Here is a 16,771-nt window from a genome sequence, read left to right on the forward strand (position 1 = left end):
AGGCAGAAATATTCTTATTATCCTACAAATAGGAAGCAGAAAAAAGAGACAGCACTTAAAAGCACTTCTAGCCAAGGTCACATAGAAAGTCTGTGGCAGAGCCTGGAATTTAATTTTGGGCTCGTGAGTCTCAGTGCTGCACCTTGCTCATAGATTCAGCCATCTTCTTCCTCAGCTCCTCTCCCCTCACCTATATTCTTTATCCATAGCATCATATGCAGAGTAAAAAGTATAAAGGAGTATAAATTGTGGGGAAGTTCAAGAGAGACTTAGCTGTGGTTGTGCCTAGCAGAATCAAACACATGAACTGCTGTAGCCAGCCCAAACTCCTGGCGTTGGCACCTGCTCGTTGTGCCTGCACCACACAGGAATGCTCAGGGAACTAAGGGTTTCAGGGTGGGAGGGAAATAATAAGTCTTCTAGCTGATGTGTCTTTTCACCTACTAGGGTGCCTAGAAAAGCTATGCAAAGCATTAATATCTGTTTTAGTTGTTAGCCAGTCTAAACACTTGAAAAGTCCTTTCTTTTTGAATTGAACGAAGTTTTATTTGTCCAATACTAATACTATTCTGCATTTAAAGTGCTCTTAGCCCCCAAATATTGTTTCTAAACAAACAAACTTGCTTAGAAAACATTAACTTCTCCATAAACAAGAAAATTTGCTATTTTATTTTCTTGTCTGTAGCTGTTTGCTGCAAGACATTTTAGTCCACTCAGATTCACATTTTCAAGGGTGACTCCCTCCTGTTTCCTCCCCGTGCTAGTGCCGACACCATGGATTTGTGGTCCTGGCCTCCAGTGGCTGGATTCCTCTGAAGAGGGGTGGGATGCGACCAATTTGGCCTTCCTGTGTAGTTTTATGTACAGCAAGAATTACACATCCTCTGTCCAGGATGGGACTGTTGTTTCAGCAGCTCCATCATTTTCTTAGACATCTGCTCCAGGTTGTTTTCCACAAAAGAGTTGCTAATCAAGAGCAACCTCCCTTGGGAGATATCTGCATTAAGGGATCAGGGAGCAGCACTGATGAGCGTCAAGAAGATAGGAAAGAAAGGGCTCTTCTCCCTTCAGCCTAGGGGTGGGCAGATGCAGCTCTGACCCACGATGAGTTGGGTTTCGGCCTCTTTTTACCAGCTGGTGTTGCTGGATTTGTTTCCAGCCATCTGCCCCCCTGTATGTACCCTGTAGGGAATTTTCTCCATGTAAACACGCAGTGGGGAATGTAAATCTTGCATGGCATTTAGCAGCACACCCTCCTCACCCTGCCTGCTCCCGCCGTTCTGTCTGTGGCTCGTGTCGGTGCACTCAAAAACGCCTGCTCTTCTCCCTCACTGGCCAACACCCTCCCAAAAGGCTCCCTTTCAATTAGACTTAATTTTATGGGGATTTAGGATGTGCAGAGAGTTACCTGCCAGTGATCTGGATATGACCGACAGATTCCCCATCCTCCTGTGACTAAACTTCTTTGGATCATGCCCAGGAGCTGACTCTGGCTGCTTAGCTGAGTAACAAACAGCAGAGTAATGCTGAAAAGTGCAGGTTAAAGGGGGGGGGGAAGAAAAGAGTATGCGTGCATGGAATAAAGGCCTTATCTGTGCTACTATTCAGGTTGTTTAAATGAATCAAGTGTGGATTGTGTTTAAAAGCGAGGCGTGAGCAGGGAGGAGTGCTCTGAGAAAGGAGCTTTCCAGGGCAGGAGGGCAAGAGAAATGCGTTTTGTGCCTGTCAAGGGGAGCAGGCGAGGGGCAGTGACCCTGAGGGAGTGTCTCTGTTCCCAGCCAGCCCCAGCTCCACCTTAGCCAGGAACAGGCCCTCTCATGCCAGGCAAAGGAGATGCCTCTTTGCCCCGGGGAGGCATCCCACTACGTGCCTCTTTCATGTTCTCTGTGGTCCTGATTGGCACCTCCTCAGGAGCAAGGTGCAGCTCTGCTGGCACTCCTCAAGCTGGAGAGGGCACCCAGGACCCACACCATGCCCATGTCTTTCTGTCTTGCAGCCATGTGAGGCAGAGGAACTGATACTCCCTTCCCATCCTCCTGATTCATTAGTGCAAGTGTCTCATTTCGTAACTGATTAAGGGTCTGAATAAAAAGGAGTAGGCATGGAAAAGAAGAAAAGATATGAAGAAGTGAAGCAGCATGTAGAAATAGGGAAAGGCTGAGTTGCAAGAGAAGAACGTGCTTCAAGCAGACGATGGGAGGAGTCAAGACATGCAGACACAGAAAAGAGAAAACCTGCTGCAGAAACCTTGATGAAAGCAGAGTTGTTCCTTGTGTGCCCTCCTGGCACGCTTTCCCAGCCCAGGGAAAAGCCTTGGGCCCAGGAAGCCTTGCAGGGTACCTGTGCTCCTAGTGGTGTCTCTCACCTCTTGGCCTGTGTTACCTCTGTTGGACTGCTTTTCTGTCAGGGTGTAAGGCTATAAGCCAGCCAAGTGAGGAACGGGTCTCTTTTTAGCAGCAGGTCCCTGTCCCCAGCACAGTATCTTTGGCTGGAAGCAACAGAAAGTCTTTGGTTTATAACCTGCCCCTTCTTAGCCGTGTGTGAGAGGCAGAGGCAGCAGCCCCACTCTGTGGGCTGGCGGCTGATACGCGTTGCCGCTTCCCAGCTGAGCTGTCTTTCGTGCCATTCCCATGCCGCAAAACAAACATCCTGCCCCCCTCATTCCCAGCACCCGGACGCTGCAGCCCTGCGACTGTAGATGAAACTTGTTGAGCTAGGCACCTTCAGCTGAACCCAGGCAGCCCTTCCTGCCCGGCGCTGTGCTGAGCTGGGCTCAGCGTGGGCTGTCTGAATACAGTGCTTGTTAGCGCACCCGCCTCTCAGCTGCCAAACAGCCTGTAGACCTTCCAGGAACGTGAGGAGGAAGGCACTGAAAATATGTCTATCTAGCTCAGCAGTGGATGAGCAGGAAAGGATCAGATGAACCAGACTGTTGAGAAAACCTTTGGTTTAACTTCCAGCTTCAAGGAATTAGCTACTAAAAGCCTTCTGAAGCCCAAGGTTTTACCTAGACCATAGTGCTTAACAAATGGACCAATTACCTAGATCTGTTAGCACATCTGGGGCAGGGAAGGGAAAGGCCACTTGGCCGGACTGCTTTGTGAGAGGAGCTAGATGGGGATGAGCTGCTGACTTCCTTTTTGATGCAAAGGGGACTATTTCTGCTGTGCTGCAGCAGATGAGCCAACAGGTTGAGCAGTGGTGGTGTCCCAACTGTCTGTCCTGATCCCTTAGACGGTCTGAGGTGTCCCTTCCTAAGTGTTTGCAATTCATGGCTTGTGTTGTCACCTAAAAGCAGTAGTCTTTTAAAGCAGAGTCTTTTTAGCTCCTGAAACAGTGTCTGACTGTGTTCCTGAGTCAGAATTGGGAATTACTGTTTGCTGTAGCAAAAGGGGATGGAGGAGTTTATTTCTGTCATCTCGCACTTCTCTTTCCAGCCACTTAAGTCCAGTCCCTTTCTGTTGTGCAAAGAGATAGGAGTGAGCCATCAGGAGACTTTGTAAGCAGGCAAGTTGCAGAGGAGCAGGAGCAGTGGGATACTGGGATCTGTGCTTCAGCAGCTTGACGCATGTGCTTACACCAAGGGGTTGTAGCCAAGTGTGAGGCTGGCTGCCCTTGCAGCTGCAAGTACATTGCCTGGCAGCGAGCCAGAGAAGGGGGCATAAACCATGATGGCTGGCAGGGAGGAGAGAGTATCAGTAGGAAGGGAGCTGAGACACTGTAGAAAACATCCATGGGGAGTGTCGGTTGAAGCTGGACGCAAAGTGATAGTGGAGAGAGCTTCCCCAGCATTTCCCCAGCAATGACTCCTTCCTCAGAAACGCAGGGGGTGCCTTACTACAGCACCTGTGGAGTGCAAAGCATCCTCAATAAAGCTGCAAGACTCTTGTCTGCAAAGCAACTGCCTTTGCTTTCTTAGCAAGCTGACTAGCCTTTCTGGGGGACCCCTGTGTTCCCCACAGTCTGGCCTATGCTCTGTGTTTGGACTGCTAACCTGAGCCAAAATGTCAGATCACCTCTCTGTAGGTGTGCTGTCTGATTGCAAGAACTTCTGCTGAAATTTGGGACTTGGCTGTTGAACATGAACACTTGCACTGAAAGACTTGTCCTTTGGACACACACCAGGGAGCAGGGATGGAAGTGAGTCGGTGGGTGGGTGTGACAGCAGCCTGCTAGGTACAGGCTGCCCTTGCTGAACACTGCTCTACTTGCTCCCCTCATCTGAGCAGGAGGTTTTAAATGACTATGAAGGTACCATTTGATTACGGACAGGCTAATGATGATTGCATACTGACTTCCCAGATCCTGAGTTTTCTTTTGTAGACAGAAGTGTGGCGGAAAAGGATGGGGATAAAAGGAGTTACAGAGAACATGCCTCCAATCCAACCAATCAAGTTGTTGTGAAGCTGAAAATGGCAACGAGCTCTTGTTCTCGGCTCAGCGGCTGAGCCAGGCAGTCACCGAGGCAAATTCCCCAGCTCTGCTGTGGCTAGCGGCAATGTTGGCCCTGGGCAGAGCTTGCACCTGGGTTGCCATCTGCTCATATTAAGTTTGCACTGAGTCTGGAGTTGTGGGCTGGGACCCAAGAGATGGAACTAAAGTTCTTTTACCTTGCGCCAGGGAGGCTCCAGATATATTATTGATTAGAAATGCAAGTGCATCCCTGCAGGGCAGCTTGCCAATTGCCTTTGGAGTGGTTGGAAAGGAGCCATGCCATCACTCAACACTGTTATTCCCTTTGGGTTAGCAGCCCTGCCTCAGCAGTCCATTGCTTTTGGGGAGGAATTGCTGAGAAGGTCACAGCAGAGCAGATCTCCTTTAGTCTGATTTCATGGCTCTCAGTGCAAGGTGAAGAAGGACATTAATGAACCGCAGTAGCTGGCGTTTTTATAGTGATGAACAAAAGGCTGTGTTTGCTTCATTCCCTTTCTCCATCACTGCTGGTCCTGTCAGTGACCTTTGCTGTGTCTGCTGCTTGACTGCAGACCTGTTTTTCAGGGGCAAAGCTCATGTGATGCCATCGTTATGGTCTTTGGAAGACCAACAGCCATTTGGCTTTGCTGCAGATTGAAACTATGATCTCTGTAAGTGGTTGCAGAATGCAAAGCTGTTCAAATTTGAACATACAGAGTTGAACATACATATCTTTCACACCCTTGATTTTGGCTTCCTGCTCTGGTTAAGGGTTGAGCCAACTGTGCTGTACCTGAGGTTGAGCTGTAGGAGAGAGATGAGGTTGTTTCTGCGTGCACGTGTTATCCCAGCATCATCCCTTATGATGAGACTGGGCATGGGGCAGAGGCATGGTGGTAAGGGGCAGTGTCTGCATTTAAAACAAAACCCTTTGAGGGAGAACACTCTTGGTGATTTCCAGGCCTTTTCACATGTGTGATAAGTTGCAATCATCACTACCACAGGGAAAATGCACAACTTCAAAGGGACTGCCTGGATATTCTTTACCTTTCCCAGAGTCCCTCTGGGCAAAGCCTAGTTATGGGAAACACCCTCCCCACAGTGTAATTCTTCTACTTCTTCTTCTTTTTTTTATGTTTGAATGGCAATAAGCAGTTTGCCATCAAACACAATTTGCAGCCTTACTGGTGGAGATTGCCTCTGGTGCTTAAGCTGAGATATGTTAGAGATGCCAGATTTCCAGGTGATCTCAAACACACTTCAATGCTCCGCAAATTATAAATGATACCTGGAAATCCTGGAACCTCCTTTTGTGCAGGTCCCTCTTCCAACATCTTTCCAAGTGACTCTCAATGCAGAGCAGGAAGGTCAGGTGCTGGAAGCCTACCTGCCATCAGGCCACTCTCCTGGCTTGCAGGACAGCAATGGCAGAGGGGTGGGCTTTAGAGAAAGAGCATGCTGCAAAAGCCTGACAGAGATGCCCTGGGCTCTGGCTTGGTCCTCCAGGGGAAATAACAGATGCCTTGTGCCTCCTCAGGCATCAAAGATAAGACGAGATGGGATGTTGTAGGACAGATCACACCAGACAGAGCAAGCCTGGGAGCGGAAGCTGGCCAGGATGATTTGCCAGATCTTTCCTATCTCCCTGTTTCCTGTGACAGTTCAGAGAGAGGTTTTATACAGATCGCAGGGCGGGAACACAGCAAAGCATCAATGATACCTCACATGAGCTCCAGCTACCGTTTACCCACATGCTCTGTTTACCTGTCCGCCTGCCCCCAGCTGTGGCTGCAGAAGCAAACCACTGCTGGCCCTTAAAGCTCCATGTGCCAAGCTTCCCAGGCAGGGAGGCTTCATGAGGAATTAGCCAGGACTAAATAAAGTTAGGAAAATAGTTGTCTAGGGCTCTGCAGTGTGGTAGGGACAAAACTGCCCCTGGTATGCCAGAGAGTGGGCTGTGAAAGAGAGGAATCGGCCAGGAGCTGTGTTCTCTGAGGCTCTGCCGGAGGAGGGGAAACCTGTTCAGCTGCTCCCTTTTTCTTTTTTTCCCTTCTTCCCCCCTCCTTCCCCTTCCATTTTAAAGAGGGACTGAATTGGTTATTTTAATGGGAGCTAAATCCAGGCAATGTGTGGCGTAGCCTCTTCCTGAAGGCAGCTTTTCCAAAGATGCTGAGCTCCACATGCAGCACCTCTTCGCCAATGCAGACCTGAGCTCCTCACCCAGCACCCTTTGGCATTGCTCTCCACCCTAGTGCTGCCTCTCCAGCTGGTGTGTGCTCTGGTCCAGCCCTTGCACCACAGCTGCACAGATGGAGGCAGTGTTGTTTGCTTGGCATGTACAGACAAACGCAGCACCCCTAGGGAGATACTAAACTCTTCTCTGTTCCTTTACCTATGGGATGGCTGTATTTGAACAGAAGTGGCCTATGGGTTAAACCTTTTCTTGCATGCCCTCCCTTAATGCTTCTTTCCTCCCTTTCTCTCTTGTCTCTTGGCCCTGCAGGATTCCTACAGAAAGCAAGTTGTCATTGATGGAGAGACCTGTTTGTTAGACATCTTGGACACAGCAGGCCAAGAGGAGTACAGTGCCATGAGAGACCAGTACATGAGAACAGGGGAGGGATTCCTGTGTGTCTTCGCCATTAACAATACAAAGTCTTTTGAAGATATTCACCAGTACAGGTCAGTATCCTGGGCAGGCCCCTTCTCGCTTGCCAGGTGTGAGGAGGAGGCCTCACCACTGCACCGTCCTGCCCTCCCTTTTAGATCAGGCCTCTGTGGTGGAAGCACTGGCTGCCAGCAAAGAAAATTAGCTCAAGTGGCCATTCCCCAAGGAAGAGATGGAGCAGACGGTTAATGTCAGTGACTCCAATAAAACTCATCCAAAGGGATTGCTTATGGCCTTTGGGGACTTGGTAATGTAATGTTTAAGTGTTTATGGTGACTAAAGAGAGAGCTGATCCTTTACGACCCCCCTCTCTTCCCTCTCTAATTAATGGAATTGCTTTGTTAGTGAAACTGATCTCCCAGCAGCTTCTCCTGTGCCAGGGAGCTGGGAGAGGAGGCTGGGAAGGAGCAGGAGGGCTGCTTCACCTGCTTGCAGACGTTGTGGTGAGACCTTGTCATGCTGCGTGCATGCAACCAGGGAGAAAGAGCCCTAGCCCATAAGATCTTGAGGTGACCAGAGCAAACACCAAACAGGAGGTGAGTCAGAGTCACAGAGGTGACTTGTCCAAGGCAATGTGTGGGGCAGTGGCAGAGCAAGGAGCAGATCCCAGTGTGGCCCAGTCCTGGGCTTCCTGCTGTAACTATATCCAGGTTCCCCACGTCACTTCCTACCTTTGATTCCTTCCCCCACTAAGCTGGAGAGCCAAGGAGAACTTATCAAATGCAGTGGAGGTATTCTCTGGTCACCCCCCATGCAGAGATCATGAGCTCAGTGAGGTATTTGTCACTGTGTCCTGTTGCCATATGCCTTCTTCAAGGACTTGTCTCAGACAAGAGGGACTTGCAGAGCCAGCAGTTTGCCTGCTCCAAGGAACAAGGCAGCGCTCTTTGAAAGCATCTCCCAGGCCACAGGACAGCCAGTCCTTGCCCTGTCTGCTGGCTACCAAAGAAGCCATGTGCTGTTAAAGACTTATCTTTGGAGGAGGTTGCCTGCGAAAAGGCAGTGGAGTACGAGACAAAAAGTCTCTTCAGCAAATGCTTGGAGTGTGGGGAGGAAAGGCAGCGAGGGCTTGTGCCTCACACTGTTGGCTGTTCTTGAGTGTGCAGCTGCGTGCCCTCCCAGGGCACGGCGAATAGCAGCTTCAGCTGCAAGAAGAAAGGAGGTTTGCTCTGTGGGGAAGCACCAGCAGCCCTTGGTGGTTGGTCCCACAGCCCCATGACTGTGGTATAAGTAGCCCTACAGAGTGGGGCTGTGCAGGCAGTAGATTTCTCAGAGCCTTTCCTTTGCTCCTTTGGAGACTAGCCCACATGAATAGGACTTGAGGTACATTTTGATGGGAAAGAGCTAAGGGCTGCAGCCAAATAGCAGGAAGACTGCAAAGAATGAGACTACTGCATAGACCTCCCACCTGCCAGCAGCCCTGCAGGTGCACTGCAACTCTGCCTGCAGCCCCCTTCACCCTACCATTTCTGCCCAAGCTCTGCAAAGGCAACCTAGAAGGCTTTACAGCAGCCCCTAGAAGGATTTGCAGCAACCCCTGCCATATCAGTCATGCCGCTGCGTCAGGCCGTGGCTTGTGCCCAGAGCCAGCCTGAGGGGCTTTTGAGAACAATGTAGGAAGTGACTCATTTCAGCTTCCTCCAGCTTGTGCCCCCCCCCCCCCCCCCCCCCCCCCCCCCCGTATATACGACTGCAGCGTGCCCGTGCTTAGCTCCCTGCCGCTTGAGCTGGCCCAGCTGCAGCCCTGTATAGTGAGGAGCATCCTGAGTGAACATCAGAGGTGGGAGGATTCTCAGTAGCTTGTCTGGAGGGGCACTGTGGGTTGTGCTCTATTTAGGTCATAGATCTCCTTTCCACATGAGGGAGTAACTGAGGGAGGAAGTCATTGCTTTGGAAAACTACCCTGAACAGTGACTGTGACTGAGCCATCCCAGAGAGGGGAGACGGTGGGCTGACCCCAGTGATGGGGGCTGTATTTGATGGCTTGCCTCCTATACTGAGGCTTTTCGAGTTTGGGGGTGTTGGACATTTCGGTACCTCTGGGTAGCTGCCTGGCGACAGGGAGCTGAGCACCGCTGCAGTCTTGTTGTGTACTGAGGACTCAGATAATCTTCAAGCTCCTGGTTAGGCACAGCCCTCTGTAGTCAGAGGGGCTGCTCTGAGTTGTTGAGATCTCTTCAGTCTTCAGCTAACAGGCATGCTGTTATGTAATGACTGTATACAGTGGACTGATTTGGCTTGTTTTAGCTGAACCAAAGGACAAAGGGGGGGATTCTCCTAAAATACCTGAGGGATTCAGGAGCATTTATCCTGCTGCCTTGTGCTGAGGCTGGTGCCTGTGAATCACTCAAAGGATGGCTTGATTTCAAGCCCAGTGTTAATCATGATGTAAATCACTGGCTTTAATCTCATTTTGCATGTGCTCTTTGCACTTTAAAAAGAATTTTCCCTAGAGAAGCGCTCATTCTCACTGGTTAGTAACCATTAGGAGATATCTATTTTCAACTAAGTGTAGCCTCTGCACTAAATTTAGTACTTGCTTTTGCTGATCAGGATGTTACACTGAACACTTAAGTGGCTTTATAGCTTAACATACATATATCCAGACTTCATTTCTATGTTTTACTATATTAAAAAAAAGATGATTGATTTTTATTTTTTTTTAATACAATGTGCGGTCAAGCTGCTTTGGATGGAAATTTGAATTCAATTAAAATGCAGAAAACAGCATTTTAAAATGCTTTATTAGTTAAATAAAACTGTGTTAATAGTTCTGGATATGTGAGCAAAAGAGCTGTTTTGCATCGGAAGTTAAGTGATTTATTAAACAAAGGAATTTATTATCTATCATGAGGGAGTTGAATGGATTGTTTGTGGTCATAATAGCCTTCAAGATTTTAAAAGTAGTAGATCTTATCCTCGCCCACCTAATTTTAATTCAGAGATTGGAATTGAAAAGCAAGCATTACTGCTTTTTTAATTCCCAGTTGGTTTCTCAACTTTGACTGAACTGAACTAATCTGAAATGAAGAAAATACTCTCTGTGCATCTGCAGAAAAGGTTACTGCTGCCAAAAGCTAGTTTATCAGCTCAGCAAACTCTGTTTGTAACTGTTTATCTGGTGACTTTTCCCTGTTCAGCATTATTACTTGATTTAAAATCTTGCCAAGTATACAGGTAACTACTTGAGTATTCATTTTTATTTAGCTTAAATCATCTTAAGAGGTTATGATAAGCTTATGTCTTCATATAGATCACCATAGTTTCAAGATGAATTTTTTTTAAACAGTTGCAGAAGTATGTTTAGTTTTCATTTCCAGAAGAGCACTAACTATTTTGCAGTTTCCTTGCTTACACGCTGTGGTCCCCTATGTGCTTTTGAAAGCCCTGCAGAAGCCATATTGTAGGAGTGAAGCGTAACTCTTGTTATCATTGATTAAAAGTGACCTTTCCTCTACTTTTCTGGAGAATGTGCTAAAACTGCTTACTACTACCTTCTCACCCTTCACTTTGGCGTCTCTTATTCTTGCAGAGAGCAGATCAAGAGGGTGAAAGACTCAGATGATGTTCCCATGGTGCTGGTGGGAAATAAATGTGACCTGCCAGCCCGGACAGTGGAGACCCGGCAAGCACAGGACTTGGCCCGCAGTTATGGAATCCCTTACATAGAAACATCTGCCAAAACCAGACAGGTAAGAGGAGGGATAGTTTAAAGCATCCCATTGACAAAGTTTTCCTTGTGCTCCTGTGACCTGAGCGCTGTCCTAGAGAGCCAGGAACAAACCCAGATTGCACATTGGCATTTAGTATTGGCTGCCCGTGAATGCTCTGTGGTGAAAGTCCCGCTGAGTTATGTGGCCTCCTCCTCTCCCACAGCAGCCAGTTTGCCTTCTCCCCTTGTGTGAGGAGGCACAGAGGGAGTGCATGGATCTGCCAGCAGAGAGACCCTGACTGACAGTGGCAGGACTGACATGCAGCCTTGTTGACAGAGCTGTGTGCATGGGCTGTCAGGCGAGGAGCACTGCAGCTGCTCATTCTACAGTGTGCTGTAAGTCTCTCTGACAGCTTCGAAGTGGTGGCAAGCGGGGAAGCGAGCGTGAATTAGAGCAGGCCAGCATGGATACTGATTTACCACTGCCAAGATGCTTGAAATGAAGCTGCCAGAGAGCCCAGCTCTGGAGCTGGCTGCTACCTTAACTTGTATGCAAACTCTGCTTGATGGCCTGCAGAGTCTATTAAGTCATGGTGCTGGGGAAATAAATTCATCTCTGGGCATCTCCCCAGGCCTCCCCTAGCTGCTGCTTCTGTTTTGGGGACTCATCTGCATGCAGTGCCGTGTCCCAGAAGGACAAACCCGTGCAGTGCAGTATGTCAGAGGGTACTCTGCTCTCTACGTGCCTTGCAGGCAGATTCATGGAAGGGCTGAGGTTAGTTGCCTTCTTGAGGCTAAGTGCTCCAGCAGGAGTGTATAATTCATGCTGTGGCAGCAGCAGAGGGGAGAAGAACCATGAGTCTGCCTCTAAAACACCTTCCACACTGCTGTGCCACTAGGAGCTGTGGCTCATGGGGAAGGCAGTGTTATTCCGAGCTCTTGGGATGGCCCAGTTTCTCAACACCAGCCTTGCTGGAAAGATGGGGAAGGCTCACACATCTTGCAGAGCTGGGTTAACCACACGCTGTCCCTGGCAGCACAGTTGCAAAGTCACACAGCAGTTTATCCAGCCTCTGTGTGTTTATCTCATACTTGGCATCCTTGGGTATTTGCTCCACAGGCAGGCACAGTGATGGAGAATGCCACATGCGTTTGTATAATGTTGGTCAGGCCCACTCAGAGAGTGTGTAGTCACTGTACAGAAGAGAGAATTCCTTATAGGTGAGGCCACATCCCAGAGATGAGCAGCACAGCTTCCCTCCCCATCCTGGTAGAAACAGGGGGTTTGTTCTGTTTGACTCAAACCCATTTGCCCTTTTCTTCCACCTTGTCTAGACAGAGGGGGACAGGGGAAGGCTAAAGGACTACTGCAGGTGGCTGCTGACTTTCTCTGGTCTCAGATGGCTTTTGCCTTCTCGTGGCTTTCTCCAAGGCCCTGGAGTAGTCCTTGTATTCATTGCAGATCATTTAAGCTCACGGGACTTGGTAAAACTCATTCATTTTGGCAGACCTATACTGGAGCAGGATAAGGACCATTTTGGGCTCTTGGAGCCTAGAGATGGAAAAAAGGCAGCAGATGCCCTCTGTCATTTGGTGATGGCTTTTCTCTTGGATGGCCAGCCTCATCTCTGAAAGCTGGTTAATCACAAGGGCTTTAAGAGCTCCTCAGTCAAGTGGTTGTGAATTCAGTCTCGCTTACTATTTGGGGCCATTCCTAGGATCTTGTTAGCCTTCTTTTCATGTCTGTGACTCAGTAATCTGCACCCCTCAAAAGACTCTGTGCGTTTTTCTATTGGTGGTTTCCAGCTGGTAGGCAAACCCCTCTGTTCTCTCCACTGTCCTCTCTCTCAGCCAACTAAAATCAAACTTGGTGCATTTCTTCCAGGGCGTTGAAGATGCTTTCTACACCTTAGTGCGGGAGATCCGTCAGCACAAACTACGTAAGCTGAATCCACCAGATGAGAGCGGCCCTGGCTGCATGAACTGTAAATGTGTGATATCGTGACTAAGGTGAGTTTTGGAAGCAGGAGACAAGGTACAGTGGGCGTGTGTTGGAAGCAGGGAAAGAGGTGACTGCAGATGTAGCTGGCTGCAAACAAATGCAGCAGACAGTATTTCAGTGGTCTGTATTCTTTAATTAAACAGATTTTTGATTGAAATAGCGTTTTCTCTTAGAACATAGGTAAGTCAAAAATTTCCACTTTCCTGGGGAAATGTGTGGGAGTAAAGAGTTGTTTAATTTTTTTCCTCATACAGTGAAACAAACTTTTGCAGAACACTGAAAAAAGTAAATGCTTTATCATACTTTCCCCAAGAAAGCTCCTTCTTACGTTGACCCTCTGAGAGAAGAGTTAAGCTGGTATTCAAGGTGGGTGGCTCACCACACCTTCACCACACTCTGGCCCTAAAATAGTTGAGATGAGGAGATGTGTGATCACATTGGCTCCTAACAAGCTTTTGTAAATTGCATTGTCCTAAAACATTGGAGCAGATGTACCTAACTGTGAAAGTCCTCTGTTCCTTAGAAGAGTTTTCCCATTAGATACATCCCCTGGGATATTTGAAACGGATGCAATGTTAAGAATTAGCCATAAGGGGGCTGTTTTGCCTTTATAAATTGTGCATGTTGGAGCCAGAAACAGTATTTTTCAGCAACTTCATTTGTCTGTGTTTGCTCTTTTTCTTTTCTTGGTTTTAATGGTGAATTTATTTAAATCTTTGCAATCCTGCTAGATAGTTGTGAGCCAGAGCTCCTATCAGTTGGTTGCCTGGGTGTGCAAGGTGGCCTTAGGCCAAATGTCCATTGGTTTGGTTTCCACGTTAAAGGAACAACTGCATAACTGGGTCCTTCTGTGGCAGAAAGGGGAGGGAGGGAACTGAGGTTGAGAGCACCAGGGAGAGGTACTTGTAAGGGCTAGGAGTGGGGTAAGAGAAGCCTGTACTACTACTGTCCTTCGTGTGTCGCTCTTTGGATGGGGGAGTCTTCCAAATATTAGGATTGGCAAACCTTTATCCCTTTATACAACTGCTGACGTCCTAGGGAAAAAAGCCCACACCAGCCAGAGAGCCTGCTGAGAGGGGCTGATGGAACATGAAGGTGGGCAGCTGTTTCTTCTCCATTACTTTTTGAGGTAAAGGCCACGAACACAGCAGAGCTCTTCCCAGGAAAAGAAATCCTGGCAGCATTTGCTTCCTATAAACAAAAAAATCAACTGAGCACCCCACCCCTCTGTTCTCAGCTGAGGAGAGCACGGGTGCAGGGCAAGCCAGGCGAGATCTCCCATGGGGGCTGAGCCGTACTCTGTGCCTAGCACACTTATCACTGCTGAGGGAGGTTTCCAGATGTTTGGATCACCCAGATGTTCAGGAGCATTTCCTCCGGATGGGGATGTGAGCTCGGGGCTCATTTCCTGCTCTGGCTCACATCTGAAAACACGTGGAGAAGTCCAGCCTCTGCTTAAGCTGCTGTTCCCCCGTACACTGATTGTAAGGAGGCTGATCCCCTGTCAGAGCGAGCGCGAGCCTGGTGTCCAGCACCAGCACCAACTGTGCCTTGAAATGGAGGGGCAGTGAGGGGGAAGGAGCATCTTGGAAGCTCTTCCCTCTGATTTTTAAGAGAGCATGCTGTGAATTACCACATCCCAGTTTTACTGAGAGGTCCTTTTTCTACTCCCTGCATTCACAGCAGACACCTGACTGATAGACAGGCGGGTCTGGCTCAGCTGTGTGGGTGGCTCACAAAGGGACGGAGGGAGGAAAGTTTGTCTCCTCTCTGTGGAACTGTAGTGCAAATGCAGTCCCACACAGAGATGAAAAGGCGTCTTAAGATGCTTCAGTGAATTACACAACTCAGGGCATTCCCCCACAGTGGGCAGGAGAGGACAAGGAGACGAGAGGAGTAAAATCAGAGCATTTTGCTTTGTTTTGTTTCCCGCTATGCAGGCCAAGGGCTATGCACAAGCCTTTTCTTAGGGCAGTGCGTCCCTGGGAGGTGACTTTTGCAACCAGGCAGTATCAGAGGCAGAAACTAGAAACCTGACATCTCAGCTTCCTTTAGCTGCAGCGACCAGATAAGGACAAGAGCAGAGATGGGGGATCCTTGGGACTTGAAGGGAAAAGGAAGGCAAAGACATGCTGTGTTTTGGAGGGGAGAGGGTGTGTGTGTGGCTAGGGGGCACAGAGGGGTGCTGCTCTTTGCCCTGCTGGGGAATCCCCCCATGGTTCCCATCAACCGTGGAGGAGGGGGAGAGATCAGCAGACTGAGCCTCTTCCAGAGACGGCACTGAGATTTGAAAGGAGGCAGAGGGTTTTGTAAGATGCCAGAGACTCATCCATTACTCTGCAGAGCACTTTCACTTCAGCAGATGTCCAAATACTTGGATGAGTCAAGGACAGACTCCCAAAACCTGTGGAGCCCTTTGCTTTCACTCCATGGGCACTAGTGGGATTGTCCTGGAAAGGGAGTGAGGATCGTGGGAACAGCAACCATTGGGTCTGAGATGAAACAGGTACTAATTAATGTCCTCGCTCTTCTTGTTTCAGCTGACTGGACTGTGACTTGGAGGGTTTTCCACAGTGCAGAGCGCAAGGAAAGAGGTGAAACAAAAGAAGAAACAAATGGATTCAGGGGAGGAGTATGGGGGGAGGGGAAGAGGAAGAGAAGGAAGAAGAGGACAGGGGGAGCATGAGCCCCTTCAGGGACTATCTCACATTTCACCCAGACCTGCAGCAAACGACTTTTTTTTCTTTCCCTATCCCCTCCTCCTTTGGCCTCCTCCCATCCCGGCAACTGTACAAAGCCACAGATTGAATCACAGTAAATTATTATTTGATGGTCTCGATAAACCGCCTTGGTGGCTGTGTCCTGCTTCAGAGATTGCTGTTGATGGTGCTTTTGTGAGGATTGTTTATGGGCTGGTGGGGGAAGGAGAGCACGTGTGGCTTGAGTGGAAAGGGAAGAGGCTACAATTTGCTCTCTTGATTGACTGAGATCGTGTTGAAGAGTGGGTCAGTGGATTTAAGGGTGGTTTTGAAAAAAAACCCATCTAGAGCCTGTGGGGGTCAGGAGCCCACACATTGTCTTCCTAGAGACAAATGAATTTTGAAAAGATGGGTGAAGGTTGTTGGCCACTGCAGGCAAAAACTTGCTAAAGCTTCCTATCAGAGCTGCTCCTTGCCAGCTGGTCAGAGAGAGGAAATGGAGGTGGCTGCTCTCTGCCCTGAGAGCTTGGTGGCTTTCTGAAGGGGTGTTAGGACCTGTAAAGTGTTTGCAAGAAGCAAAACCCGTTGCTCTGATTGCATTAGGCCTTGTCTGTGCTCTCTTCCAAGGATGTGTCGCACCAATACTCTACTTCACAGAGAAAGAGTTGTCCTTGCCTCTGGCAAGTTCCCCCCAACATGCATGCTCTCCCAGGGAGAGCCCAGCTGAAATGCTTTGCTAGCCCCCAAGTTTTGGCCAGGTGGAAGACTGCTACCAGTCTGAACCTGTCTTCAGCTCTCCCCAGGTGCTTTGCCTTAGAGTCTGTGTGGGAGGTTTATGAGCTCAGATGTGATGCCTGGAAGGGAAAATGCATCAGGGAGGGGATCTGAAAGCTGTGTTCGCCTCAGCAGGTGCCAGTTTGTTGCTTCCTTGATTTGTCTTCCCTGAGCAGCTTTTCAAGCAGAGCAAAAAGAGGAGGGAAGCCTCTTTCCACAGCATCATGCAGTAAGTTGAGGTGAGGGGCGTCTGAGAGGAGAACAAAAACTGAGCAAAGTCGATGTACTTGGCTGCTTTGAACAGCCTCCCAGCCATGGCTCTTCCCAGGCCCAGGCACCTTTCTTTTTGACATAACCACCCCCAAGTGCTTATGTGGTCCAGAGGCAGAACTGGGCCTTTCTGCTGCCCTCTAGCACCCAGCTAACAGACTGTGTGTGAAAGTGCACAATGCCTTTGGGCTTTTCCTGTCTTTCAGCAGCCTGTTACAGTATGTAAATCTTCATCTATCCCTTGCATGGCTGAATTACCTCTGAGCACACAACTAAAAGGCCCTCCTTCACTC

At 48.9% G+C, this 16,771-nt stretch overlaps 1 protein-coding gene across 4 annotated transcripts in view; it reads left to right on the forward strand.

Moving 5' to 3' along the window:
• HRAS (HRas proto-oncogene, GTPase) overlaps positions 1-15,578 on the forward strand; it is a 58,094-nt gene extending 42,516 nt beyond the window's left edge. For all 4 annotated transcript variants that reach the window (XM_062578058.1, XM_062578057.1, XM_062578056.1 and 1 more), the window contains 4 exons: positions 6,917-7,095; positions 10,614-10,773; positions 12,619-12,743; positions 15,276-15,578. In XM_062578058.1, coding sequence (XP_062434042.1) covers positions 6,917-7,095; positions 10,614-10,773; positions 12,619-12,738 — 459 coding nt within the window. In that variant the 3' untranslated portion in view covers positions 12,739-12,743; positions 15,276-15,578. The remainder of the gene's footprint in view (positions 1-6,916; positions 7,096-10,613; positions 10,774-12,618; positions 12,744-15,275) is intronic.
• The last annotated feature ends 1,193 nt before the right edge of the window (positions 15,579-16,771 follow it).

Source organism: Rhea pennata, chromosome 5 (assembly GCF_028389875.1).
Source record: "Rhea pennata isolate bPtePen1 chromosome 5, bPtePen1.pri, whole genome shotgun sequence".
Lineage (NCBI taxonomy): Eukaryota > Metazoa > Chordata > Aves > Rheiformes > Rheidae > Rhea > Rhea pennata.